This window comes from Haematobia irritans, chromosome 1 (genome assembly GCF_050003625.1).
Source record: "Haematobia irritans isolate KBUSLIRL chromosome 1, ASM5000362v1, whole genome shotgun sequence".
Taxonomy (NCBI): Eukaryota; Metazoa; Arthropoda; class Insecta; order Diptera; family Muscidae; genus Haematobia; species Haematobia irritans.
Window position 1 is genome coordinate 15,978,826 of NC_134397.1, and position 27,970 is coordinate 16,006,795.

At 28.2% G+C, this 27,970-nt stretch overlaps 3 protein-coding genes across 10 annotated transcripts in view; 2 read left to right on the top strand and 1 right to left on the bottom strand.

Moving 5' to 3' along the window:
• LOC142220337 (uncharacterized protein ZK1073.1) overlaps window positions 1–15,679 on the top strand; it is a 99,968-nt gene extending 84,289 nt beyond the window's left edge. For all 8 annotated transcript variants that reach the window (XM_075289424.1, XM_075289421.1, XM_075289420.1 and 5 more), the window contains 6 exons: window positions 8,008–8,125; window positions 8,199–8,409; window positions 8,509–8,580; window positions 12,812–12,924; window positions 13,252–13,414; window positions 13,935–15,679. In XM_075289424.1, coding sequence (XP_075145539.1) covers window positions 8,008–8,125; window positions 8,199–8,409; window positions 8,509–8,580; window positions 12,812–12,924; window positions 13,252–13,414; window positions 13,935–14,159 — 902 coding nt within the window. In that variant the 3' untranslated portion in view covers window positions 14,160–15,679. The remainder of the gene's footprint in view (window positions 1–8,007; window positions 8,126–8,198; window positions 8,410–8,508; window positions 8,581–12,811; window positions 12,925–13,251; window positions 13,415–13,934) is intronic.
• A 2,241-nt stretch (window positions 15,680–17,920) lies between these two features.
• On the top strand, window positions 17,921–23,645 carry Sec8 (exocyst complex component secretory 8). The gene is made up of 10 exons (XM_075289413.1): window positions 17,921–17,993; window positions 18,353–18,690; window positions 18,759–19,512; window positions 19,585–19,709; window positions 19,945–20,238; window positions 20,296–20,697; window positions 22,296–22,725; window positions 22,795–22,971; window positions 23,041–23,247; window positions 23,318–23,645. Exons 1-10 carry the CDS (start codon window positions 17,937–17,939, stop codon window positions 23,492–23,494), a joined length of 2,961 nt encoding a protein of 986 aa, XP_075145528.1. The 5' UTR covers window positions 17,921–17,936; the 3' UTR covers window positions 23,495–23,645.
• Window positions 23,646–24,597: 952 nt separating this feature from the next.
• Dcps (Decapping enzyme, scavenger) lies at window positions 24,598–26,090 on the bottom strand. Its single transcript, XM_075289425.1, has 3 exons — window positions 25,658–26,090; window positions 25,444–25,589; window positions 24,598–25,378 (listed from the first exon to the last, which is right to left on the bottom strand). The coding sequence occupies exons 1-3, from the start codon at window positions 26,001–26,003 to the stop codon at window positions 24,791–24,793; spliced, it is 1,080 nt and encodes a 359-aa protein (XP_075145540.1). The 5' UTR covers window positions 26,004–26,090; the 3' UTR covers window positions 24,598–24,790.
• Window positions 26,091–27,970: the final 1,880 nt, after the last annotated feature.

Genomic DNA, 27,970 nt, shown 5'->3' on the forward strand with positions numbered 1-27,970 from the left:
ATTTTCTATAAAAATAAAATGTTGACAAAATTTCCTATAGAAATACAATTTTGACAAAATTTTCGATAGAAATAAAATTTTCTATATAAATAAAATTTTCTATATAAATAAAATTTTGACAAAATTTTGTATAGAAAGAAGTTTTGGTAGATTAAATCTCTATGGAAATAAAATTTTGGAAAAAGTTTCTATAAATGTTTTTGAGAAATTTTTCTATAGGAATGAAAATTTTAGAAAAAATTCTGTAGAAATAAAATTTTAAAAAATTCTATAGAACTAACATTTTGACAAAATTTTCTATAGAAATACAATTTTGACAAAATTTTCTATAGAAATACAATTTTGACAAAATTTTCTATAGAAATAAAATGTTGACAAAATTTTCTATAGAAATAAAATTTTGACAAAATTTTCTATAGAAATACAATTTTAATAAAATTTTTTATAGAAATAAGATTTTGACAAAATTTTCTATAAAATAAAATTTTGAAAAAATTTTCTATAGAAATAAAATGTTGAAAAAATTTTCTATAGAAATACAATTTTGACAAAATTTTCTATAGAAATACAATTTTTACAAAATTTTCTATAGAAATAAAATTTTAACAAAATTTTCTATAGAAATAAAATTTTAACAAAATTTTCTATAGAAATACAATTTTGACAAAATTTTCTATAGAAATACAATTTTGACAAAATTTTCTATAGAAAGAATATTTTGAAAAAAATTTCTATAGAAAGAAAATTTTGAAAAAATTTTCTATAGAAAGAAAATTTTGAAAAAATTCTACAAAAATAAAATTTTCTATTGAAATAAAATCTTGAGAAAATTTTCTATTGAAATAAAATTTTGACAAAATTTTCTATAGAAATACAATTTTAACAAAATTTTCTATAGAAATACAATTTTGACAAAATTTTCTATAGAAATACAATTTTGACAAAATTTTCTATAGAAATAAAATGTTGACAAAATTTTCTATAGAAATAAAATTTTTACAAAATTTTCTATAGAAATACAATTTTGACAAAATTTTCTATAGAAATACAATTTTGATAAAGTTTTCTATAGAAATAAAATTTTGATAAAATTTTCTATAGAAATAAAATTTTGACAAAATTTTCTATAGAAATAAAATTTTCACAAAATTTTCTATAGAAATACAATTTTGACAAAATTTTCTATAGAAATACAATTTTGACAAAATTTTCTATAGAAAGAATATTTTGAAAAAAATTTCTATAGAAAGAAAATTTTGAAAAAATTTTCTATAGAAAGAAAATTTTGAAAAAATTCTACAAAAATAAAATTTTCTATTGAAATAAAATCTTGAGAAAATTTTCTATTGAAATAAAATTTTGACAAAATTTTCTATAGAAATACAATTTTAACAAAATTTTCTATAGAAATACAATTTTGACAAAATTTTCTATAGAAATACAATTTTGACAAAATTTTCTATAGAAATAAAATGTTGACAAAATTTTCTATAGAAATAAAATTTTTACAAAATTTTCTATATAAATACAATTTTGACAAAATTTTCTATAGAAATACAATTTTGACAAAATTTTCTATAGAAATAAAATGTTGACAAAATTTTCTCTAGAAATAAAATGTTAACAAAATTTTCTATAGAAATAAAATTTTGACAAAATTTTCTATAGAAATACAATTTTAACAAAATTTTCTATAGAAATAAAATTTTGGCAAAATTTTCTATAAAATAAAATTTTGACAAAATTTCCTACAGGAATAAAATCTTGACAAAATTTTCTATAGAAATAAAATGTTGACAAAATTTTCTATAGAAATACAATTTTGACAAAATTTTCTATATAAATACAATTTTGACAAAATTTTCTATAGGAATAAAATCTTGACAAAATGTTCTATAGAAATAAAATGTTGACAAAATTTTCTATAGGAATACAATTTTGACAAAATTTCCTATAGAAATACAATTTTGACAAAATTTTCGATAAAAATAAAATTTTCTATAAAAATAAAATGTTGACAAAATTTTCTATAGAAATACAATTTTGACAAAATTTTCTATAGAAAGAAATATTTGAAAACATTTTCTATAGAAATAAAATTTTCTATAAAAATAAAATGTTGACAAAATTTTCTATAGAAATACAATTTTGACAAAATTTTCGATAGAAATAAAATTTTCTATATAAATAAAATTTTGACAAAATTTTCTATAGAAAGAAGTTTTGGTAGATTAAATCTCTATGGAAATAAAATTTTGGGAAAAGTTTCTATAAATGTTTTTGAGAAATTTTTCTATAGGAATGAAATTTTAGAAAAAATTCTGTAGAAATAAAATTTTAAAAAAATTCTATAGAAATACAATTTTGACAACATTTTCTATAGAAATAAAATCTTGACAAAATTTTATATAGAAATAAAATGTTGACAAAATTTTCTATAGAAATAAAATTTTGACAAAATTTTCTATAGAAATACAATTTTAATAAAATTTTTTATAGAAATAAGATTTTGACAAAATTTTCTATAGAAATAAAATTTTGAAAAAAAATTCTATAGAAATAAAATGTTGACAAAATTTTCTATAGAAATACAATTTTGACAAAATTTTCTATAGAAATACAATTTTTACAAAATTTTCTATAGAAATACAATTTTGACAAAATTTTCTATAGAAATAAAATGTTGACAAAATTTTCTATAGAAAGAATATTTTGAAAAAAATTTCTATAGAAAGAAAATTTTGAAAAAATTTTCTATAGAAAGAAAATTTTGAAAAAATTCTACAAAAATAAAATTTTCTATTGAAATAAAATCTTGAGAAAATTTTCTATTGAAATAAAATTTTGACAAAATTTTCTATAGAAATACAATTTTAACAAAATTTTCTATAGAAATACAATTTTGACAAAATTTTCTATAGAAATACAATTTTGACAAAATTTTCTATAGAAATAAAATGTTGACAAAATTTTCTATAGAAATAAAATTTTTACAAAATTTTCTATATAAATACAATTTTGACAAAATTTTCTATAGAAATACAATTTTGACAAAATTTTCTATAGAAATACAATTTTGACAAAATTTTCTATAGAAATAAAATGTTGACAAAATTTTCTCTAGAAATAAAATGTTAACAAAATTTTCTATAGAAATAAAATTTTGACAAAATTTTCTATAGAAATACAATTTTAACAAAATTTTCTATAGAAATAAAATTTTGACAAAATTTTCTATAAAATAAAATTTTGACAAAATTTCCTACAGGAATAAAATCTTGACAAAATTTTCTATAGAAATAAAATGTTGACAAAATTTTCTATAGAAATACAATTTTGACAAAATTTCCTATAGAAATACAATTTTGACAAAATTTTCTATATAAATACAATTTTGACAAAATTTTCTATAGGAATAAAATCTTGACAAAATTTTCTATTGAAATAAAATGTTGACAAAATTTTCTATAGGAATACAATTTTGACAAAATTTCCTATAGAAATACAATTTTGACAAAATTTTCTATATAAATACAATTTTGACAAAATTTTCTATAGAAATACAATTTTGACAAAATTTTCTATAGAAAGAAATATTTGAAAACATTTTCTATAGAACGAAAATTTTGACAAAATTTTCTATAGAAAGAAAATTTTGAAAAAATTTTCTATAGAAATAAAATTTTGATAAAATTCTATAAAAATAAAATTTTTCTATCGACATAAGAGTTTGACAAAATTTTCTACAGACATAAAATTTTCACAAAATTTTCTACAGAAATACAATTTTGACAAAATTTTCGATAGAAATAAAATTTTCTATATAAATAAAATTTTGACAAAATTTTCAATAGAAAGAACTTTTGGTAGATTAAATCTCTATGGAAATAAAATTTTGGAAAAGTTTCTATAAATGTTTTTGAGAAATTTTTCTATAGGAATGAAAATTTTAGAAAAAATTCTGTAGAAATAAAATTTTAAAAAATTCTATAGAACTAACATTTTGACAAAATTTTCTATAGAAATACAATTTTGACAAAATTTTCTATAGAAATACAATTTTGACAAAATTTTCTATAGAAATACAATTTTGACAAAATTTTCTATAGAAATAAAATGTTGACAAAATTTTCTATAGAAATAAAATTTTTACAAAATTTTCTATGTAAATACAATTTTGACAAAATTTTCTATAGAAATACAATTTTGACAAAATTTTCTATAGAAATACAATTTTGACAAAATTTTCTATAGAAATAAAATGTTGACAAAATTTTCTATAGAAATAAAATGTTGACAAAATTTTCTATAGAAATAAAATTTTTACAAAATTTTCTATAGAAATACAATTTTGACAAAATTTTCTATAGAAATACAATTTTGACAAAATTTTCTATAGAAACAAAATTTTGACAAAATTTTCTATAGAAACAAAATTTTGACAAAATTTTCTATAGAAAGAAAATTTTGACAAAATTTTCTATAGAAAGGAAATTTTGACAAAATTTTCTATAGAAAGGAAATTTTGACAAAATTTTCTATAGAAAGAAATTTTTGACAAAATTTTCTATAGAAAGAAAATTTTGACAACATTTGCTATAGAAAGAAATTTTTGACAAAATTTTTCTATAGAAAAAAAAAATTCTATAGAAATAAAATTTTGAGAAAATTCTCTTTAGAAGTAAAATTTTGATAAAATTCTATAAAAATAAAATTTTCTATCGAAATAAGAGTCTGACAAAATTTTCTACAGAAATAAAATTTTGACAAAATTTTCTATAGAAATACAATTTTGACAAAATTTTCAATAGAAATAAAATTTTCTATATAAATAACATTTTGACAAAATTTTCTATAGAAATAAAATTTTGACAAAATTTTCTATAAAAATAAAATTTTGTTAAAAAAGATTCTATAGAAATAAAATTTTGAGAAAATATTCTATAGAAATAAAAATTGTGTTGAGTGAAAAAGTCCCTATATTGTGCACCAACGTCTTTACAAGTTGCTAAATATTAGAAAAAACCTACATGTAGGGAATTTCCCCTACTTCTGGCAACACTGTTCTAGAACCCCCTTCTATTTTGATCCTAGTATGAGTGAACTAAATATATATTCTTCGTATACCTTTACGTTAGTGGACTTGCAAAAAAACGTGACTCCATCTCTATACATTGTATTCGCTAACTATGCCAATTAATGGTATCGTTGGTTGTTGGTTGTTAGTTTAGGTTTAAATTGATTGTACGAGATGATGATTTTGAGCTATATATATAACATTTTAATATTGATGACTATGAAAATATCTAAGGAATATAAGAAATTGGGTTAGATGAACGTGTGTTGATATAGAATTATTTTAACTATTTTAACTATGCGACTGTTCAGATTTTATTATACCTTGTTTCATAAATAATATTTTCCTAGCAAAAAAAGAGCTTCTGGAAGTAGTGCAAACTTGGATCATCTCCAATGAATATTACATGGGCTTGTTATAGGATGGAAGTACTCCATTTTTGGATCCTTTGCATTACTTTAGAAGTTGTGCTTTGGAAGTTCATTTGGATGAGGAAATTAAAAAAAAACTATACATTTTTTTATTTATTTATTTCATAAAGAGTCAAGTCGCTAGACCATATATGACCCAAAAACTACACAATTCTTTGAATAATTGGCTCAATTTATAACATTAAATAGAATAAAAAATATTATAATAAAAAGAATCACCGGCTACTCTATACTCTATTTTTCTCCAATTTCACTTTTTATTTTTATCAGTATTTTTTGTTACACTTTTATTTTCTTATTATCTAAGTTTAACAAATTAAAAACCTTCTTCGCTTCCACAGGGGGTTGAAGCTGGGTTTGTTGGCACCATAACAGAACGCCTTAGCCACAAACAACATCGAACACGATGTAAATCTGCAAAATTTCACGTAAATCGGACTACAACTCTGTGGTCATATGACGGAAAATCGGGCGAAAGGTATATATGGGAGCTATATCTAAATCTGAACCGATTTCAATATAATTTAGCACATGTAACTACACTATGTTATTAATTGTACTCCTAGTGCAAAATTTCAAATATATGTCCATATCGGGCGAAAGATATATATGAGAGCTATATCTCAATCTGAACCGATTTCAACCAACTTTGGCACACCTTACTATAGTACTTATTGTTCTACTGGTGCAAAATTTCAAGCAAATTAGGGTAGAACTCTGGCTTCTGGGCCCATATAAGTCCATATCGAGCGAAACATATATATGGGAGCTATATCTGAACCGATTTCTTCCAAAATCAATACAGTTCTATTCTGACCCAAAGCAGGAACTTTTCCCAAATTTGAAGGCGATTGGACTTAAACTGCGACCTAGACTCACAAAAATGTGTTCACAGACAGACGGACAGACGGACTTGGCTAGATCGACTCAGGGACCCACCCTGAATATTATTGCCAAGAGACACCTTTATAACTTTTAATACCCTGTTCCACAGTGTGGCGCAGGGTATTCGAACCATATGCTGGTGAGATTTGAACCATCGTTCTTTATTTTTTCATTCATAATAATAAATAACATCTCAGGATGTATTTAGAATGTCATGCCGTGGTGTCATACTAGGTTCATATCACAAACAAAATTCATTGGAGATGATCCAAGTTTGCACTAATTCCAGATCATAAATTGGGGATCCAAACTACTTTTTTGGAAGCTCTTTTTTTGCTGGGATAATACAACAGAGTAAATTTCACACTGGTTCAAATCTCACTAGCGTTTTATTAAATATTTTTCACTAGTGTTTTATTAAATATTTTTCTATTTTTTTTTATGTTAACTATACATCGATTTTATTTTTTTTTTTTTTTTGAAATATAACAGCACACGTTCAAATACTAGTGGAGATGATTTATTTTATTTTATTTTATTTTTTTTTTTGTTTTTTTTTTATACCCTCCACCATAGGATGGGAGGTATATTAACTTTGTCATTCCGTTTGTAGCACATCGAAATATTGCTCTAAGACACCATAAAGTATATATAACATATTCTGTGTCGTGGTGAAATTCCGAGTCGATCTAAGCATGTCCGTCCGTCCGTGCGTCTGTTGAAATAACGCTAACTTCCGAACGAAACAAGCTATCGACTTGAAACTTGGCATAAGTAGTTTTTATTGATGTAGGTCGGATAGTATTGCAAATGGGTCATATTCGTCCACTTTTACGTATAGCCCCCACCATATTTGGCTTTGCGGAGCCTCTTAGAGAAGCAAATTTCAGCCGAACTGGTTGAAATTCGGTACGTGGTGTTAGTATATGGCCCCTAACAATCATGCACAAATTTATCCATATCGGTCCATAATTATATATAGCCCCATATAAACCGATCCCCAGATTTAACCTCCGGAGCCTCTTGGAAGAGCAAAATTTATCCGATCCGGTTGAAATTTGGTATGTGATGTTAGTATATGGCCTCTAACAACAATGCAAATATTGGTCCATATCGGTCCATAATTATATATAGCCCCCATATAAACCGACCCCCAGATTTGACCTCCGGAGCCTCTTAGAGGAGCAAAATTTATCCGATCCGGTTGAAATTTGGTATGTGATGTTAGTATATGGCATCCAACAATAATGCAAAAATTGATCCAAATCGGTTTATAATTATATATATAGCCCCAAATTAACCATGCCAAAATTGGTCCATATCATATATAGCCCCCATATAAACCGATCCCACAAAAATTGGTCCATATCGATTCATAAATGTAGATAGCCACACATATAATGCGACCCCCCATATTTCAATTCTGGGTCTCTACACAGACGGTCTTTCGTAGTTTCTGCGCAATCCATGGTGGAGGGTACATAAGATTCGGCCTGGCCGAACTTACTTATACAATTAGCCATTAACTTATAGAAATTAACCATTCACGTTTTTCTTAAACTTTATCATCAGATAAAAATGTGTGCTAAAAATTTCTATTTGTTTAATTTTCAGATAATTCCTTCCAAGAATTTGTCAACAGTCCTTGCATGACGGAAATCAAAGAACGTTCTTGTTTCATACACATCGATGTACCAGGTCATGCCGATAATGCTGATGCTCTACCCGAAAAGTAGGTTTACGGAAAAACAAAAAAACATCAAATTCACACACAATCCATATCCCACTTCTCTGTTACTTTATAGCTTTATATTCCCCTCATTACAAATGTTGGGTGAGGATCTTGTCACTGTTTTGGACTTTTTACATGTCAAATATGTCATGGGTCTAGGTGAAGGGGCTGGTGCTAATGTATTGGCCCGTTTTGGCTTAGCGCATCCCACACGGGTATTGGGATTGATTTTGATTAATGCCACTGGTAGTGCGGCCTCGGTATTGCAATCATTCAAAACAAAGGTAAGTGTTTTCCGTGTATTTGTGTGAGAGTATCACAACAAATACAGTTGAGCTTAAAATTAATCAATTGATTTTTTTGCCCTTCATCTTTTCCCAAAGTTTATTCAATGGAACAATGATGATATTGCTCAATCTGCTGAAAGTTTCCTTATGTATCATAAATTTGGACATGTAAGTAATCGGTAATAATAAGCACAACTATAATTGGCCTACAAAAGGATATATAAATGTTTTTCAATGTTGTTTTTAGTATTATTTATGTATACCACATTCACACTATAATCGAAAAAAATTGAATTTTCGAGCATAGTGTGAACGTTATACCACATTCACACCATAATCGATTTTTTTTATTTTCGAGCATAGTTATATCACATTCATAGCATAATCGGAAAAAAATTAATTTTCGCGCATAGTGTGAACGTTATACCACATTCGTTATACCACACCATAATCGGAAAAAATTTAATATTCGCGCATAGTGTGAACGTTGTATAAAGACAGAAAAACATACATGTACATTTCTAAAGAAGAAATATACATTTTAAATGTATATATACTATATGTACATTAATTGATGTATTGTATTACAAAAATTGTTTAAATGTGTTTATATATATGTGTTTATGTAACTATGTTAATTTTTTCTTTATCTTTTTTTTCTTTTATTTTTAATGCATACATGTAATTCCTGTGATTTCTGTTGGGTGGGGATTTAAAAATAATTTATAATTTTCTATATACGTAATTCCAAAACTGTGTTTTCTGCTTCGAATTAAAAAATAATTCCTTTACAAATACACAAATTTTAGGTTATGGAGGTATTGTAATCTCTTTTTTTTAAATATTTTTTTCGATAAACAAAAACGGAATGCAATATCCAAGTTTGCCACATTTCCCATTAGTTTTTGGTTACATACTCATAATAAACATAAGTTTCCACTCAATTACTTAATTTTTTCCCTTGTTATTAATTATTTTATTCAATATAGTTTCTGTAGTTTCAATTGTTGTTAGAGAAAATTAGACTTAGGGGTTGTTCAGATTAGATTGATAACGTTTGTAAAATGAATTTAAAAAAATAAATAAAATAAAAAATCGATTACACCATTTTCCGATCATAGTAAGTTAACGTGGACAAAACTACCGAAATTTAATTCTATTCAAGCACAAACATTTTGTACAAATAAAATTGTAATCTGAACGGCCCTTACACGTAGATATATTGAATGCACCGTTCAAAATATAATATTATTTGGAAGTATTTTTTTGGGGTTTTTTTTTATATAAAACATATAGCTGGTTTAAATCAATGGAATTTATTACACTGAAATAACATGGAACTCACCACACAGAAAAAATCACCAAAATATTTCCAATTAAAAAGTTGATTGAAGTTTAAGATTTTCTCAATTAATAAATTAATTGATAAATTAACTTTTTAATCAAGATAAAAACATTACGTTAATAAAGTCATTGATTAAAATGTTTAATTAAAAAATTAATTGATACAATTAACTATTAATCAAACTTGAATGAGTAAGTCACTTAAAAAACGTGATGCATTTTTTTTTAATTTTCGAATAATTTCGACTAATTCGACTAAATTTATTTCAAACATTCATTTTTTTTAATCAAACTAAAAACACCAATTCAATTCAGAAAGTAATTGAAAATGGTTACGTTTTTAATGAAAAAAATTAAATGAGTTTTGCAATCAAAATCAATTTAATTTCTTAATAGAATCATTTAAAAATATTAATTAAAATTTGCTAATTAAATCAATTAATTTTTTGATCAAGTATTTTTTTAATGGCCATTTAAAACTGGAATTGATACTATCATTTTCGAGATTGAAGACATTTCAATTAAAAAATTAATTGGATCAATTAATTTCATGATTTGTGTGCAGGAAGAAAAATTTTGTTTAATTTTAGAAAATTTAAATTATTTTTAGAAAATTTTAACTAAACGCTGACATCACGTCGATATAACAAAAATAAGTAAATGTTATTCGATAAATTCAAGAAAATTTATGAGACATAATTATTTTTTTGTTTTTTCAATTGTTAAAGAAAATTTTGTAGTTTGAAGGAAAAAATGTTAGTTAAAAATATGTCTATAGTAACATACGAAGTTCAAAACGGAAGCATTTGTAGTAAAATTGAAAAATTTTAAACAATTATAATCTATTTTGTAAGAAGTACGAAATTAGTAAATCTTTATGCTTTATTGGTAAATAATTTTTTCCCGCTTTTTAGTTCATTTAACGTATGCAAAAAATTATTAAAATAAAGAAAACTTTCTCCATGAACTAAAATAGAGGGCTAATGAAAAAAGTGAAATAGAGGGTTAATTTTTTTTTTTTTTTGGAGTAGGAGCAAAGATAATTGAGAAGAAGATGCAGTCTTGTCATAGCAAAACTGAAGCACCAGAGGACTCTGCCAACAAAATATCATAAAGTTTGCGTCGACGTGTCTCTCAAATGTACTGCCGTTTGCGTCGGAAAATATCATAACATTTGTGTTTTTCATAAATTTCTGAATAAAAACCCACAAAAGTAATACCAAAACGATTGTAGAACATATAAAATAAAACATATGTGTATTTTAAAGCGAATATTCAATATGGTTTTATGTGAATATTGCCGTTTTAAATTTATTCCTGGGCAGAGCTGCTTTGGAAAAAATTGACAAATAAAACAATTGTTTTCTCATAGCCCTCTACAACTTGACATTTGTTTTCTCTTTATAAGAGCACAATGCTTAATCTTGTTATACTCAATTATCTTTGGTAGGAGTCACACGAGCGTTGCCATGTTTTTTAGTAAAATTCCAAAAAATTTACAGTCTGTTTCTGTATGTCGGACGAGCTCTATCGATCGACTGAAATGCATAGAAACAGCTGATTTTTGGTTATAAATTCAGCTGTTTGTTCTCATTTTTTTCGATCGATAGAGCTCGTTCGACATACAGGAACAGACAGTTATATTATAGTAAAATTCCAAAAAAAATTGTCCAAATAAAACTGTAGTATGAACGGTACATAAGCCTTCTTCCATATTCATTAGAAAATTACAAAATATTACCTAGTTTTTCCTTTTTATTATTTTTTTTTTCTAATATTCCAAACGAATGCTTTCGTTCGATTAGGATATTTCAAAACAGCTGAATATATAAAGAAAAATCAGCTGTTTGAATTTCAGTCGAACGAAAGCATTCCTTTCGAATATCGAAAATTGGCGTTAAGAAATTCTTGTTTATACTCCCTGTGCGCACTAGAATAATCCATTTCAATAGATGTTATGTTAAAAAAAATGCCTTTATGCATTGTTGATCCCAGCTTTATATCCATATTTATTACAAATGCAGATTCCATTTTTACTGAGCTTGACCCAGTTATAATTTTTATTAAAAAAAATATTTTGTAGTCATTAGAAATATATTGTACGAGGGCAGTTCGGAAACTTCTTAGCCTAGCACAAAAAGCGCGGTATAAACAGAAAAAAGTTAAGTGTTTTGGAAACTTCCATCTCTGCTATGAACACATGTTAAATTTTGTTTCGATCTGGCAACTCCTTCATATAGAAACAGGTGTTCAAAAAAGACGCATCTGCTATTTTTTTACAATGGAAAATTAGAAATGCGTGCTGTCATTAAATATTTACATAAAAAAGGTTTATCGGCACAAGAAATTCATAATGATATAGTGAATGTGTTAGGTGAAAGTGCTCCTTCATATAATTTTTCATCAAGACAACGCACCAGCGCACAAGAGTGTTTTAACAATGGCTAAAATCAACGAATTAAAGTACGAGTTGCTTGACCACCCACCTTATTCTCCTGATTTATGTTAGGTCCCAGTGACTTTTACTTGTTCCCAAATCTAAAAAAAATCCTTGCTAGCAAGCGTTTTACCTCAAATGAAGATGCAATTACAGTTGAAAAACACTATTTTGAAGACCTTGAGGAAAACTATTTTAACCAAGGGATAGAATTGCTAGAAAAGCGTTGTACTAAGTGTATTAAAGTTTCAGGAGATTATATTGCCAAATAAAAAATATTTTTGAAAAACAAACTATTCTCTTTCATTGATAGGCTAAGAAGTCTCCGAACCGCCCTCGTATGTAGTTTGTTTAGAGAATCGATTTAAATTATTGTTATCGAGAAGTAATCATTCAATTTATCGAGCAAATGCTTGTAAATTTCTTACATTAATTATATGTAAATAAATTCAATATAGAATTACTTTTGACTCAAATAAATTAATATTTAATAAATTTTATTTATTTCCTTTTTTAAATAATCCTGGCATTACACGAACCCCACATTGCTTCAATCTACGACATACATTTTCAACGATAATTCCTCATCTAATAAAAATATTTACATTCGATGAATAGCAATTGGTTGGCGATAATCCAGATAAGGAGAAAATCGTTACTGAATATCAAAAACGTTTGAGAGGCTCATTGAATAGCAAAAATGTTGGTCTTTATGTCAAGGCATTTATGAAGTAAGTAATTAAAAAAAAAAAAAAAACAAAATTTATTAGATTTGCTTTCTTGATAAAAAAATAAGACAGGTAGTGTCACCTCTACAAAATTAAACTTTTATTAAAAATTTTATCTTCGTTTAAAATTTTAAGGTTTGGAGGTAAAATTTAAATTTGTATCCTTTTTTTTGCAAAATGGACAGAATTTCGCAAATACAATAGTTTTGGAAAACTTGTCCTAATTTTCATAAAAAGTTAAATCAGCTGTCTCTGACAAGCCAACTTATTATTTTTTTGTATTACTTTAACCTAACTTGTTTTTTATTTTGTTACCATTTTATCTTTTAGTCGTAAGGATTTAACTTTAAAGGGTTGCAAAGTGGATGTTATTCTAATAACCGGCATGTTGAGCCCATATTCATCAATGGTAGAGAAACTGCATCGCGACATTGAAAAGGAAAAGGTGACCATGTTGAAAATTGAGAGAGCCGGTGATGTATTAGCTGATGCGGTAAGTTTTTTTATTGGATTTCAATTATATAAAAAAAAATTTTGGAAGTTGGGACTACGCACTATATTTTTATTCGTTCAATAATGTCGCTATCAACAATTTTTAAGAAAGTACAAAAAAGGTATTTTTTGAGCGACAAAGTACTTTTTACTACACACAAAAAATTTTTTTTCTGATTCAATCACGAAATTAATTGATCCAATTAATTTTTTAATTGAAATGTCTTCAATCACAGAAATGATAGTATCAATTAGAAAAATTAATTGATCCAATTGATTAATTGCTACTATCAATTTTTGTGTTATCGATCCCCATTTTGACAAAAAATGCAACCATTATTAATAATTTTTTCTGATTCAAATCAATATTTTTGATTAATTGGCGGCTAACTTTGAGTCGAGATGAGTCGACAAATTCTTTACTGAATAAATATTAATTATCAAAAACGAATACATCTATGTATTTTCAATCCAAAACTTCTACATGAAATAAATTAAGACTTTTCTATATATCTTTTCAGCCGGCTAAAGTGGCTCAATCGATTTTATTATTCTGCAAAGGCCAAGGTTTGCTAACATCTGTTGTTATGCCAGGTGTTGATCGTGGTCGTGCCTTTTCCACCAGCTCAGGATCATTTGACGGTACCAATGGCTCACGTAAACTCTCCAGAGGGATTTCCATGGAGGATTATGACAAACCCAATATTCGCCGTTTGAGCATCATTAACAACGAAATTAAGAAATAAATACAAACTACAAAAACAACTTTTAAACAACGCAAATATTAAAAACAAACAACAACAACAAATAGATTCTAATAGAAATGCCAAGAAAAAACATAAACCAAACCAAACCAAAAAACATATGCATATACTAGAAGAAAAAATAAGTTAATTATACAAAACACATATTAGCATCATATATTGGTATGATCGTAAACACACAAAAAAATGTAATACATTTACAAAAAAATAAATAAACTACATATAATTGTAATATTAGAGAATTATAACTATTATTGTTATTGATCGTATTAATTTTGTTTAAATTAATTTATAATAATTTTTGTATATTTAACTAGGAAGCACACACACGCTCACTATATACATACTTAATACCAAGAATGTCATTCGTAACATACGTAAAGTAAACGAAATTTGAGAACCCGATATATTTATTAACTTTTAAATATTTCCTCCATCTTCGTTATGAATCACCCTGTAATGGCCAAGAAATTTACAGTATGTGGGTTCACAAATCACAATCTCGAATGGCATCCCTACTACTTACATATACATTTATGCCCGGTATGTCCCTCTAACGAAAATTTCGTTTATAAACCAATAATACAGTTATGCCATATGTTTCCTATGGGAGCTAAATATAATCAATCGATAACAACGTCTCACGGAATTTTCGGTAGCAAAATTGCCAATGCATTTCTTATGGGTACCGGAAATTTCGTTAGAGCTGCATACTAGGCTTTACCAATTAATATTTTTTAGCCCACCTAACCAAATAAATATTGTACTTCCGATAGAACTTCCCATATTCATTTTAGAATCTACATAGCAAAAAATCGCAAATTTTTTTCCAACCTCGAAGAACAAAAACATTTCTTAGAAAACAATCATTAGAAATTAAAGAAATACCTCCGATTTTACAAAAAAAGGTAACAACAACTTAAAATTGAAACAAAAAGTAAAACAAACAAATGATAATTTATCCGCAAATTTTAGCGTAATTCCTATACAAACGAATTAAAATCCATTTTTATTATAATCATTTTTTTTTTGAAATATTTACAAAAACATCACGTAATAAAGTAGCACATTAACGAAATCCATATTGTCGTTCCCATCTCCCCAAAAAAACGATATACTTTGATGAGCACATAAATATTTAATATATTAACCATTAAAAGCTTGAATAACGCAAAACAATTCAAAAAAAATATATATATATAAAAATTCGTATGCCTTCACATTTTATATGTTGGCTTTAAAAGTACACACCATACTAAATACAGCACCAAAATAAATAAACCCAAAGCATAACTATGCATATATGTAGTTTGCTCAAAAGGCGATCGAGTATTTTTTTTTCGAAAAAAGCAAAATAGTTGTGTAAACTCGATAACACAAGAAAACAACGTTACATATAACGAGAATTTATATTCAAAAACAAACTTTAAGTAAACAAAAGAATGTACTTTCAAAACATATGTATTTCAATAAAAACAATAACAAATCTTAGATGAAGATAATATTGCAATTTATTTTGATCACGACATTGGTAAGAATATAGCTTTAGTTGTACATTAAAAAATAAAAACTATTATTACAGAAAAACTTCCAGTTGGCCTGATAATACCGTGATACAAGAATCAGGTGGCATCTCCGGAAGAGCTAACTGAAATTGTGTTGATGACTGAATTTGATAGTTTCCTCTTAGGCTCTTGCAATAACGATAACAACGGAATTTTCGTTAGCAAATATATAGCAATGCATTTCTTATGGGTAGTAAAAATGTCGTTGGAGGTGCATACCGGCCTTTAATCGTGACTTTTCTGGTACACACATGTAACGCTTCCGTGAGGACAAACAGTTGAGAGGTCTTATGGACTATACTGTTATGCGCTTTACAGACTATCAGTTATCCCGGACGGAATGTCGGTGTTTGTAAAGAATCTTACAGTGTGTCGGATCGATACGACTTGTCAGCGATGACTAAATAATCGGTAAATGTGTTATCGATCCCATAAACATGCAGCAGTATCGATTATGCCTTCGGACTTAACTTGAACATATTGAATTCAAATGTTTATGTATTTTTTATTAATTGACTACGGTCTGAACGACTCTAAAATTTTAGATTCGATACGTCACGTATTTTGGGTACGCAAGACGTTATTTAGGAGATGCAATGAAATGTTGGCAGCATTGATTTCATATTTCTGGCAGGGATGAAAAATCAAATTTTTAAATTGTACATTTTTTTTTCCTACTACTTGAATTATTTTCGTGTATTAGATTTGGAAACCGGCTGTGATGTGTATTACAACTAAATTGTAAGGATCTTAATTTTTAAGTCTTTTTACTCTGAAGCCTATGGTAATGATTTGTTACTGTGTAATACACTATGTGGGCCACTAGGCTTTTAAAAGCCTATTTTATTTATTCATTCAATATAATACAATTGTATTATATTGAATGAATAAATAAAATAAATACAATAAAAATTTGTACTTTTTAGGTTAAAACTGTAGCAAATTTCAAAAAGAATTGAATGCAATATCGCAAGGCATATTAAAGAGGTAAAGTCATGCAATATCGTAACCGAAAAAAACAAACAAATTATTTATCAACTTTTCAAATAACGAAGGTGCTATTTGTAAAGGTCAAAATTCAAAATCTGTTTCCTTCAAATGTGTTTGTTGTCAAAACAATCATATTTTCGTATGAAAATATTCAGTCAAAAAAGTACAAAATTGGGGATTTGAACACGAGCGATTCTTGAAATACAACAACACACGCAATTTTGGTTCAAAAATTGGGAATAAGGCATTATTGAGAATTAATTGAGTGAAAACAATTTTCTCTCAAGAGTTGTCCATGATCTGGCAAAAGTTTCGACATGGCCTCAGAATCAAGAATAAAGTACAATGGAAATGCTTCATAAAATCCTTAATATATATTTTTACCAATTTCAGGTTATATGTGAGTACTAAGTTCGAGTTTAGCCGCTAAAGGGAATAGCCCAAAGCAAATTTGCACAAAGTTTTGTATTCTTTAAAATGGATTATTAAAGAAAAGTAATCGTGAAAAAACGTTTAGCCGCTAAAATCGTAATTTTTTCACGATTACTTTTCTTTAATAATCCATTTTAAAGAATACAAACTTTGTGAAAATTCGCTTTGGGCTATTCCCCATCAAGTTATTATGAAATCTGCAGAAAAATGTGTATAATTTTATGCATTTTTTTACTGATTTAATTTTCACTTTAGTGAAAAATGACGATTTTAGCGGCTAAACTCGAACTTAGTACCCACCTTTATAGAAAAAAATTGTCTATGTGGAAGTCCATATTTGATGTCTTCAATATTTTAAATGTACAGTTTGCGTTTAATCTTCCGAAATGTTATATTTTATTAAGGTGGAATTACATACCAAGCGTTCAAGGCGTCCGATGATTGAAGAGTTGAAATTTCTCTTTGAAATCAAAAACTCGAATAGTCAACCCTTCCATCAACGAACGGATTGACGCATGGTGTGTAATTCAACCTTTATTGTCAGATACACATTGAGCTGCACAAATGAACATTTTTTTTTTATTCCATTTGATTGTAATTTGGTCAGTACTTAAAATATGTGTACAATATAATTTTCGACCATTTTGAAGACGAAATGAGTACTTCAAATTGTACCATTGTACAAATTGTACCATAGTACCAATGTACTTTTGAGAAGTGGATTATGCCAAATATAGTACAATTGTACAACTTTTACATCCCTGCTTCAAACATGGAGAACCCACCATTGAAACCACCTAGAAGAGGCGTTAAATATGGAAAAGATGAGGTAAATCTAGACTAAATTAAGTGAATTGTGGCTAAAAGTGTCCAATAATATCCAGGACATAACTAACAACTGAGATACTTGTGTTATAAATGTGTATATGATGGTTTGATGTGATTTCAAAAAAGTCTTCTCAGTGATGATGACATTTTACAAAGTTATCTCAGTTGACAGCTGTCAAGCTTTTACTCTCTCCCACCCTCGACCGACCCACATATGAAGTATTTAAACATAACAAAGTGCAATCTACTAAAAATCTCGAAACAGAACACAAGAACATATTCTATTCGATGGGCGTTGCTTAGTGATTAATACCAAATATTTGTTGTTTACTCCTTACTCATATTTTCAATGCAATATAGGCAGGTTGTGGTCTTATTGTCAATGTGATCAAATCCTTGGGTCTGAGTGAGACCAATGAAGAAAGGCAGAAAGAAAAACTAAAAATCGAAAAGGAATTCAAAAAGTCGGATCAACGTTTGAATGATTTGGTTTCCAAACATGATCAACAGTTATCACAGGTTATACCACTCTTCACGAAGGTGTCTTCAGAAATCAATAGCAGCAGGGAGAAAATACACACGGTTAAAGAAAATCTGAATGCCTGTAAACGATTGCTGCAATGTCGCCGAGAAGAGCTGAAGAAAATGTGGACGGATGTTGTACAGCACAAACATGTGCTGGCTATGCTAGAGCAAATGTAAGTAAGAACTCATTAATGGAATTCTATTCTAATTGAGCAAAATATTTTCTTTATGGTGACAATAGCAATGATTTACGCAAAGTGCCTCAAAGTGTTGTCAGTTTTACTTCTAAACGCCAGTATTTACATGCCAGTAAGGTGTTAACAGACGCCTTAACCCTTATCAACGGCCCACTCAAAGATGTAGAGGGATTAGCTGATATACGCAGTGACTTAATGGGTCGAAGGCAGCACCTGTACCAGCGACTCCATGAAGAATTAGTAACACAAATCTATCAAAATTCTGCGCAAGATGTTATATCATATTTTCATCGTTCAAATTCAAATCGTCTTAATCAAGGCTTCTCAAGGAACATAACAGCAAGGCGTTCCACAGATCGCATAGAAGCAAATGCCCGGATTCGAAAAGCCCTACAAGAGATGGCTCAAGGAGTAGATTTAACTAAGACCGAAATAATTGAGGATGCCGATTTATTGGACCCCGAACTTAGCATGACATATTTCATAGCCATAATTGTTGAATGCTTTGGAATGTTGGGCAAGGTTCCCGATTCCATAGAAAAGCTAAGAGTCGGTATACAAACTGAATTGTTGGAAGTTGTGCGCAATACTACTCGTCAATTGATCGATTCACCTTTAATAACCAATGAAAGCTATCCCCTTTTGACCCTACTGGATGTGATCTTCAAGCAATTTAAGGCCATTGCACGTACACATGGCTCCGTACTGAAGAACTATTTGGCTGTGGTACAAAAATATCAAGTAGTGGGACCTCAGCATTATAATTTAACTGATTTTTGGTCACAAGCTCAATCGGTGGTATGTTGAAATATTCTTTTTATCTGATTTGTGTTTCTATTTTCATGTTTGTATATATTGGTATTTTTGTAGATGCAATTACTTCTAACCGATTATTTAGATATACAAAATGCTTCCGCAGATGATGCTTCGCAATCCTCATTCTCAGAGCCAACTAATAATATAAATGCATATTTCCTTAGGCGCAAAGTTCCAAGGTATGAGAGAATATCTTCCATTTATCTTTATATGTCAAATTACCGTAATTTAATTTTATTTCTTTAATGGGGGGAAAACCGAAGAAAACATTTGATTTTCTATGATCAACGGTAATGTTGGAAATACCTGTTACCAAAAGTACAGCTTAAATTTACACGAATGCTAGGCTTATCTCCTTTCATGCATTTTTATTTGTTCTTTCCCATAATGATGTTTTTTTTTTCTTAATTATAGTGCAAAAATGTCGATATTCAAATTTGACAAATCCTCAACGAAAACTTCATTGAATAGCTCAGAAGGGCCCAAAGAACATCGTCGCAATATCTCTGATGCCTCCGTTGATAATTTAAATGCAAGCTTGAATGCTAGTGGTGGTAAAGGAGGTGTGGCCAACTATAATCTTCCATATGAAAAACAAAGAGAGAAACTCCTAATTTGTACACCAGATCAGACGGTTATAACTAAAGTCTATTTACCGCTAATGGGATACATACAGGAAATCGAAAGCTTTATGAAATGCAAACCGGGGTAAGGTTATATTCAATAATGGGTAAGGATGTGTATTAATACCTATTTGTATTTCAGACAACCCTGTAGCCTCCATGACTTTATTGATAACTATATTAAGGATACTTTCTTATCAAAAGGCCATAATTCTCATTTGAAATTAACCATTGAAACATTATCGAAAAATCAAGATGTTTGGCGTACCATTATAACACCCGAAGAGATGACGGCATTGAATCTAACACGTCCCATTTTACAATCGACAGCTCGTGTGGAGCGATGTTTGGCGGAAACAAAAACTTTAATACACGATCTGCCGTGTTATTCGGAAGAGTTATTGAAAACTGTATGTGCTGTTCTCAAAGATTACCGTGGAATATGTAATGATGCCTATTTGGGTATTGTACAACCGGATGCCGAAGATAGACGTATCTACAGTGTAACATGGCTTAATGATGAAGATATCAGTAGATTTTTAAAGTAAGTAGGAAAATTTGTAATGATAACATAATCGCGAATAGATAGTTCTCAGACAAAATTAACTGTAAAAATGTGCCTACCACTATTGCCACATACTAGCACTCGAGCCGAAAATAATCTACCAAAATATGGATAAAATATTACCAAAAATACTATCAAACAAAAAAACTTATCTTGTCAAAATTTTATAGCTAAATAGAAAAATTGTTGTTGTGTTTTGTATAGAAAATTTTGTCAAGAATATATTTCTTTAGAAAATTCTGTCAAAATTATATTTCTATAGAAAATTCTGTCAAAATTGTATTTCCATAGAAAATGTTGTCAAAATTTTATTTCTATAGAAAATTTTGTCAAAATTTTATTTCTATAGAAAATTCTTTCAAAATAGTATTACTATAGAAAATTTTGTCAAAATTTTATTTCTATAGAAAATTTTGTCAAAATTTTATTTCTATAGAAAATTCTTTCAAAATAGTATTACTATAGAAAATTTTGTCAAAATTTTATTTCTATAGAAAATTTTGTCAAAATTTTATTTCTAAAGAATATTTTGTCAACATTTTATTTCTATAGAAAATTTTGTCAAAATTTTATTTCTATAGAAAATTATGTCAAAATTTTATATCTCTGGAAATTTTTGTCAAAATTTTATTTCTATAGAAAATTTTGTCAAAATTTTATTTCTATAGAAAATTTTGTCAAAATTTTATTTCTATTGAAAATTTTGTCAAAATTTTATTTCTATAGAAAATTTTGTCAAAATTTTATTTCTCTGGAAAATTTTGTCAAAATTTTATTTCTCTCGAAAATTTTGTCAAAATTTTATTTCTCTCGAAAATTTTGTCAAAATTTTATTTCTCTAGAAAATTTTGTCAAAATTTTATTTCTCTGGAAAATTTTACCAAAAGTTTATTTCTATAGAAAATTTTGCCAAATTTCATTTCTATAGGAAATTTTACAAAAATTTTATTTCTATAGAAAATTTAGGACTTTATCGGAACAAGAACAATTTAGTCAAATTTTTTTTCTGTAGAAAATTTTGTCGAAATTTTATTTCTATCGAAAATTTTGCCAAAATTTTATTTCTCTCGAAAATTTTGTCAAAATTTTATTTCTCTAGAAAATTTTGTCAAAATTTTATTTCTCTGGAAAATTTTACCAAAAGTTTATTTCTATAGAAAATTTTGCCAAATTTCATTTCTATAGGAAATTTTACAAAAATTTTATTTCTATAGAAAATTTAGGACTTTATGGGACAAGAACAATTTAGTCAAATTTTTTTTTCTGTAGAAAATTTTGTCGAAATTTTACTTCTATCGAAAATTTTGCCAAAATTTTATTTCTATAGGAAATTTTGTCAAAATTTTATATCTATAAAATTATATAAAATATCCTTCATTCATTTCTAACAACATTTACGTGAAAATAGTTCTCAACTTCCGTGATGATGATAACATTTTTAACCCAACCAGCATGAGATCTGAAATACAATGCTCATCTATTTAGCTCAACTCAATACTAAAGTCACTAAGTTAAACTAAAAAAAGTTAGCTTCCCCATTAAGTAACTGTTGTTTTTATTCTTACTCTACATCTCAGGACTTTGCCCAATTGGACGGATTTAAAAAATTCCAGCCAAAGGCCAAAACATGGAAAACGTTTACAACGAAGCAACTTTGATGCATCCGAAGAGGAGAGTCCCTTGCAAGTGCAACAACGTAACATAAGAGAAGCTGAAATGTTGACCAGTAATTTAGGTGAAGGTGGAATATCTCAACAAGAAATCCTAGGTGATGTAGGTGTTCTCAAAGAATTGGCAATTCTTCAAGAAAGTATGGAATGGTTTTCGGGAAGAATTTCCGAATTTGCCAATGAACTAAGAAGGCCATTGGTGAACGGAATAAATGCAGTAACTCCCGATTGTGCATCATATGTTGCCGTTAAGGATGGTACAATAAAAGTATTAACAAATTTGGCTTTGGAATTTGATGAATTAGCCAATACATGCTTACTAGTTTTGCACTTGGAGGTATATCTTGAAATTGTTTTCTAGTTAATAGGAAATTAATACTTAAATTTATATTTCTTTACTGCAAAGGTACGAGTGCAATGTTTCCATTACTTACGCTCAAAACCCCAAAAGACCAGAGCGGATAATTTTATAGATTCTAAGGATGATATTCTTGAGCCAGATAGACAAGTTCAAATTTTAACCAAACGTTTATCGGATATGGATGAAGCTTTTAGCACAACTTTACATCCCAGAAAAACGAGGGTAAGTGGTGTTTTTGCCTCTTTGGCTTCTTTAACAACTGTGACAACAATTATATTTGAATATTTTTAGTACATCTTTGAGGGTTTGGCCCATTTGGCTGCCTTAATTCTCATTCAGTTCTCCAACTATATAGAACAAATTGATGAAATCACCATACAACGTATTTGTCGTAATGCCTTGGCTTTGCAACAAACCCTAAGTAATATAACCGGATCACGAGAAGTGGCCCTAGATCATGCAAAACAATTTTACGAATTACTATGCATGGAACCTGATGTAAGTTTTTATTTGAAAAACAAAAATCCAAACACCTTCTACAAACTTTTCTTTTCATATTCAATCTTAGGTTATACTCACAACCCTTGTGGAACAAGGTTTACAATTTTCGGAAATGCAATATTTGAATGCATTGCAATTATCGTGTAAAACACGTGGCATTACAGATTCAAATACCTTGGCAAATTATCAACAAAAATTATCTGATATTTTGGGAGCAAAGCCTTCAACTGGTATTGTGGTGTAAAGCAGAAAACATGCGATGTGGAATACATTTGTAAATTAAACACGGACTTCGTTTGCATATTTCACATTTATTATATGTGAAGCAAAACACACAAACAAAATTCCCCAAAAAAAAAAAAAACTTTTTAATAAAAATAGTTTCTAAGACTGTTTTCCAACGGGCTTATTACTTGTGTTAAAATCCTAAAGTTTAATAGAATGCATGCATATAAAGTTCCCTTTAAAAAAATATATACATATATGTAATTGAAAAGAAAAACAAATCTTATATTAGAAACGAAAGTAAACGTTCAATTCAATAGGTGATGTTCAAAAAATTTGCTTATATAATAATTATATAATAATATATTATTAAAGGAATAAAAAACAACAAAAATAAATGAGCATTAACAATAAAGCACATGAACAGAAAAATGCTGAACATTATAGAAGATTTAAAAAAATAGAAAAATAATTCGCAACTGGTCTTTTATTTATTGTTAATGCTTATAAATGTATTTAAAACAAAAACAGTAGTTTTCTTCCTTTCTCAGATACAGATAAAGGCAAAAGGACACAATAATGGAACTTATCAAGGCGTTGGAAGAAATTGTGGATGAAAGTTAATGATTTAGAGTCAAACTTGTTATTGTTAAAGATTTTCTAAAAAAAACATACTAATGAGCCGAGTCCATGTTAAAGGTATATGAATTTCGACCCGATCGAAATTAGCTCCGCCCATAGTCATTTAGTCTTACCTAAATTTCAATAATCGATGTAAATGTATGTAAATTCATTTTGCTTTAGTTTTGAAAAAAAAAAATTATACATTTCCAAACGATGATTACAGGTAAAGAACATCTCCTTCCCTAAGGTGTCGTATTACAATTTTTTAATGTTTAAGGTGTGCATTAAGTTGGCATTATAGCGCTAAAGTAGGCGTTTTTTGCGTTTACTCCTCTTCAATAATTTTTTTTTACAGAAAATAAACATTTTCAGTTGTTGCAACGGATCATTTCCCCTTAAGTTATTTGCAACAAAAAGATGTAATTTTATTTTATTGTTTTTTGATTTTTGCGGCTAAACCCAAATTTAGCGCCCACTTTTAAAATAAACATATAGAAATACTTGTTCGATTGCAAAATCATTTTTTACCACATTTCTTTTGTCATCCATTTGTTTATTAGAAACGTCGTAGTTGATTAAATGGTGCTTAAAATCAATTACAAGTCAGCTATTTATATTCCATTTTCTTATTTCTACAAGTAAAGCCAATAATCCCAAAAGATGAATATGGAATTAAAATCTCCTTTAGTTGTTACACAACTACGTTCGTATCATTGCTGGCTTCGACCTTTGATTTTTTAACATGTATGTCATCGGAGTCTTCCGGCAATAAACGTTTAGGAGCTTTTCGTATTTTAATTTTACTTACATATAACTCCAACAGCTTGTTACCTTCGTAGAGGACAAATGGTAGCGAGGCTTTTTCATAGTAGTCGGGTAAAAGTTCTAAATTATTGATTACCGTATCAAGCATATGTGATTTTTCACAAAATATTCCTGGTGCATCATTGCGCAGGGGATTAATATGGATATGAAGATGATAGAACGAGGGCTGATAGTGGAAGTACATACGAAGTTGCGATGCTACCAAACCATATTGTTTCTCTATTGCCTCAGTGGCTTTGGTACGAATATTACGCAGTAGAGGTAAATGCGATGCATTGAGATCACGTAAAGATTTCAAGCCATGTTTGTGAGGTATTACTAATACATACAAATTCTCTGTGTTACAGCCATCCCATTTTAGATCTGGTAATAATATAAAACCATTTTCGGGATCCGAATCTTCGAAAATAATGCGCTCCGTTTCCTGTTTATGTTCCAGAATATTATAGACCCACTGTAAATCAAGAAAATATTAAAAAAAAAAGTTTTAAGCATAATCGATATAAGAAATCAAATTACCTCCAAAGAGAATTGGGAAGATGTTATGTACGGCAATGTGATATCTTTGTAAAATTCCGGTGTTTCGTTAATCACATATTTTTGACAAATTGTATACTTTTCAATATGTTTATCAGTTGCGGGATAAACAACAGTAGCTTTTACACCTAAATTATTGAAAAAAAAAAACTTATCAAAACGTCGATAATAATACTAAACTTCAATTAATATTTACCGCTTAGTTCTGCCGGTGGTTTACATTGGTAGCTGCCATAAACATTGTTGATAAAATCAGTTTGTACTTGTAGATCACGGTGGAAGTAAGATGTCGATGTTCCCTCTTTACCTATATCGTTAGTGCCATTAGATGTTGCAACATCACTCTCTTGGAACGCCTGTTTTTCTAAATGAACAATAGCTTTCTCCTCATTCGATTCCGGAAAAGTTCCCAATAAGCTAATACTTTTACTTCTCGTATTATTGTTTAGAATTCTTTCTAATTGAAACTTCCTAAGGTCATAGCTTGGATTGTTTTCTTGTGGCTCATCTTGCTTCCCATTGCCAACTTCTTTTTCGGACATTAGAATCGTGATCGTGTTTCAGTAAATTGAAGATTATTAGGTAGTGGTTTGCAAAAAGACGCAGAATTTTTGACAAACAGCTTTGACGTTTCATTCACAATAGCGTTTTCCAATCTCGAACAAATTAATAGGGCGTTTACATACAGCGGTGCCAACTCTGACGATTTATCGTCATTTTGACGATTTTTGATGGTAAATTTGGCCTCTGACGATTTGACGACGATTTTAAACAACGTAGTTATGAGTTGACGATTTTTTATAATGCTCGACACAAGTGTTTCTTTTTAACGTTTTTTATGACGATTTGACGATTTTTCAAAGTGATTAGTTATAAGTTGACGATTTTCATCAGTTGTAATGTAAACAAGCTTTTTTTAATCTCAGAATATGACAATTTATATGTAGCTTGCTCCCAACCGTCTCCAACATAGACAGAAATTTCAAAGCAATCAATATACATAAACCTAAAATGCGGAATTCCTTTTAAACTTAAACATTGCATGGTATTCTTTTGTCAAAAAAAACTATTTAAAACTAAATAATTCTGATTGCTATTACCGATAATAGAAATAATAATAAAAATTTTTACACGAGCGAGTAACAAGGATTTAAATTCGCTTGAAGAATAGGAAATTTGTCTGTCAAGAAAATGTTGTTAATGTAGTACATGAAGTCACAATCAGAAATATTACTTTAAATTAATTAAAAGTTGATTACTTAGTTGGAGAGTTAAACGGCATTTTTTATGGAACTAAAATGAATTGAAGCCTTTTCTTATGGTTTTGTTCGAATAAAATTTTTAATTTATTGCTAAATCTTTTTTCAGATGTTTTATGGGTGACGATTTTTTGACGAATTTTTTGGGACGAATTGACGATTTTGACGAAAAATATTTTAAAAATTGACGATTTTCAGCCCAAAACAGTTGGCACCACTGTTTACATAGCCTTTTGTGTTTTTTTTTACAAACTTCCCAATAAACACAAACGTTTGAAAAATACCAAAATTCAATAATTTTTCAAACATGTTTTCAAAGGATTAGGGTAATATTCAAGTTGAGAAATTGTTGAGAAATTGCGTTCTCAACAAAAAACAGACATTACCCTCAACAGTAAAATTTAACACAATATCAATAATCTCTCAATTGTAATCCTCAAATTGAAATGCATAGCTACTCAATATTTTCTCAAACAGTTTTCAATGTGAGACAAATTAAAAATTAACATTGTTGCGAATACTTTCTAACCACAATTTGCATTTCAACAGTAAATTTCTAGGGATTTTGAAAATTTTATTAATTTTTTTTCGTTAAAAATATAATAATATTAAAAATAACATTCATAATATATAAAAATCATAATACAATACCAATTATAACATAATTATCTTATTAAACGTATTAATAACTAAAACTATCAATAGAACTTTAAATATCTTAAACATTTTTACATGTATAATACGATTTCCTCCATAATCCCTGCCAGCATTTCAAAGTTCCATTTCAATTATAAATGTTTAATCAAATCAATAAACATCTACACAATCGTGTTTTACTTGACCACAATGATTCTTCTACAATTACCTTAAAATTCACTTTTTCTGATAGTTTGCAGGGGTTCTTATTGGCGTCCTTCGAAATTGATCTAAATAGGCACCTAATAATTGCACTGATGAGAAACTTTTTCGTAGTAACTTGGCGTGGTACAACTTCTCAATAATGACGGCGCTTTTCCGACGAGTTTTTGATGTCGTATATGATTGTTTTCGACGTAGTGGGGATTCTCAGAAGCGCCCCCAAATTCAAAAAATGTTAGCAGGGTTTTGTATGTCTCTTACGCATCTAATGAGAGAAGAATGCCGAATTAACAAACAAACTATTAATACCAAATGGTAATGCCCGCGTACCGCCTTTTTTCTACCAGTGTAATTTTGTTCTTTACAGCATGTGTCGGAACACAAATAAATTA

Coding starts and splice junctions, on each gene's coding strand:
- Sec8 (XM_075289413.1), top strand. CDS start 17,937: ATGGAGAACCCACCATTGAAACCACCTAGAAGAGGCGTTAAATATGGA. Junction 18,691..18,758: donor CTGGCTATGCTAGAGCAAAT/GTAAGTAAGAAC, acceptor TGGTGACAATAG/CAATGATTTACGCAAAGTGC. Junction 20,698..22,295: donor GATATCAGTAGATTTTTAAA/GTAAGTAGGAAA, acceptor TCTACATCTCAG/GACTTTGCCCAATTGGACGG.
- Dcps (XM_075289425.1), bottom strand. CDS start 26,003: ATGTCCGAAAAAGAAGTTGGCAATGGGAAGCAAGATGAGCCACAAGAA. Junction 25,590..25,657: donor ACCACCGGCAGAACTAAGCG/GTAAATATTAAT, acceptor TCAATAATTTAG/GTGTAAAAGCTACTGTTGTT. Junction 25,379..25,443: donor CTTCCCAATTCTCTTTGGAG/GTAATTTGATTT, acceptor CTTGATTTACAG/TGGGTCTATAATATTCTGGA.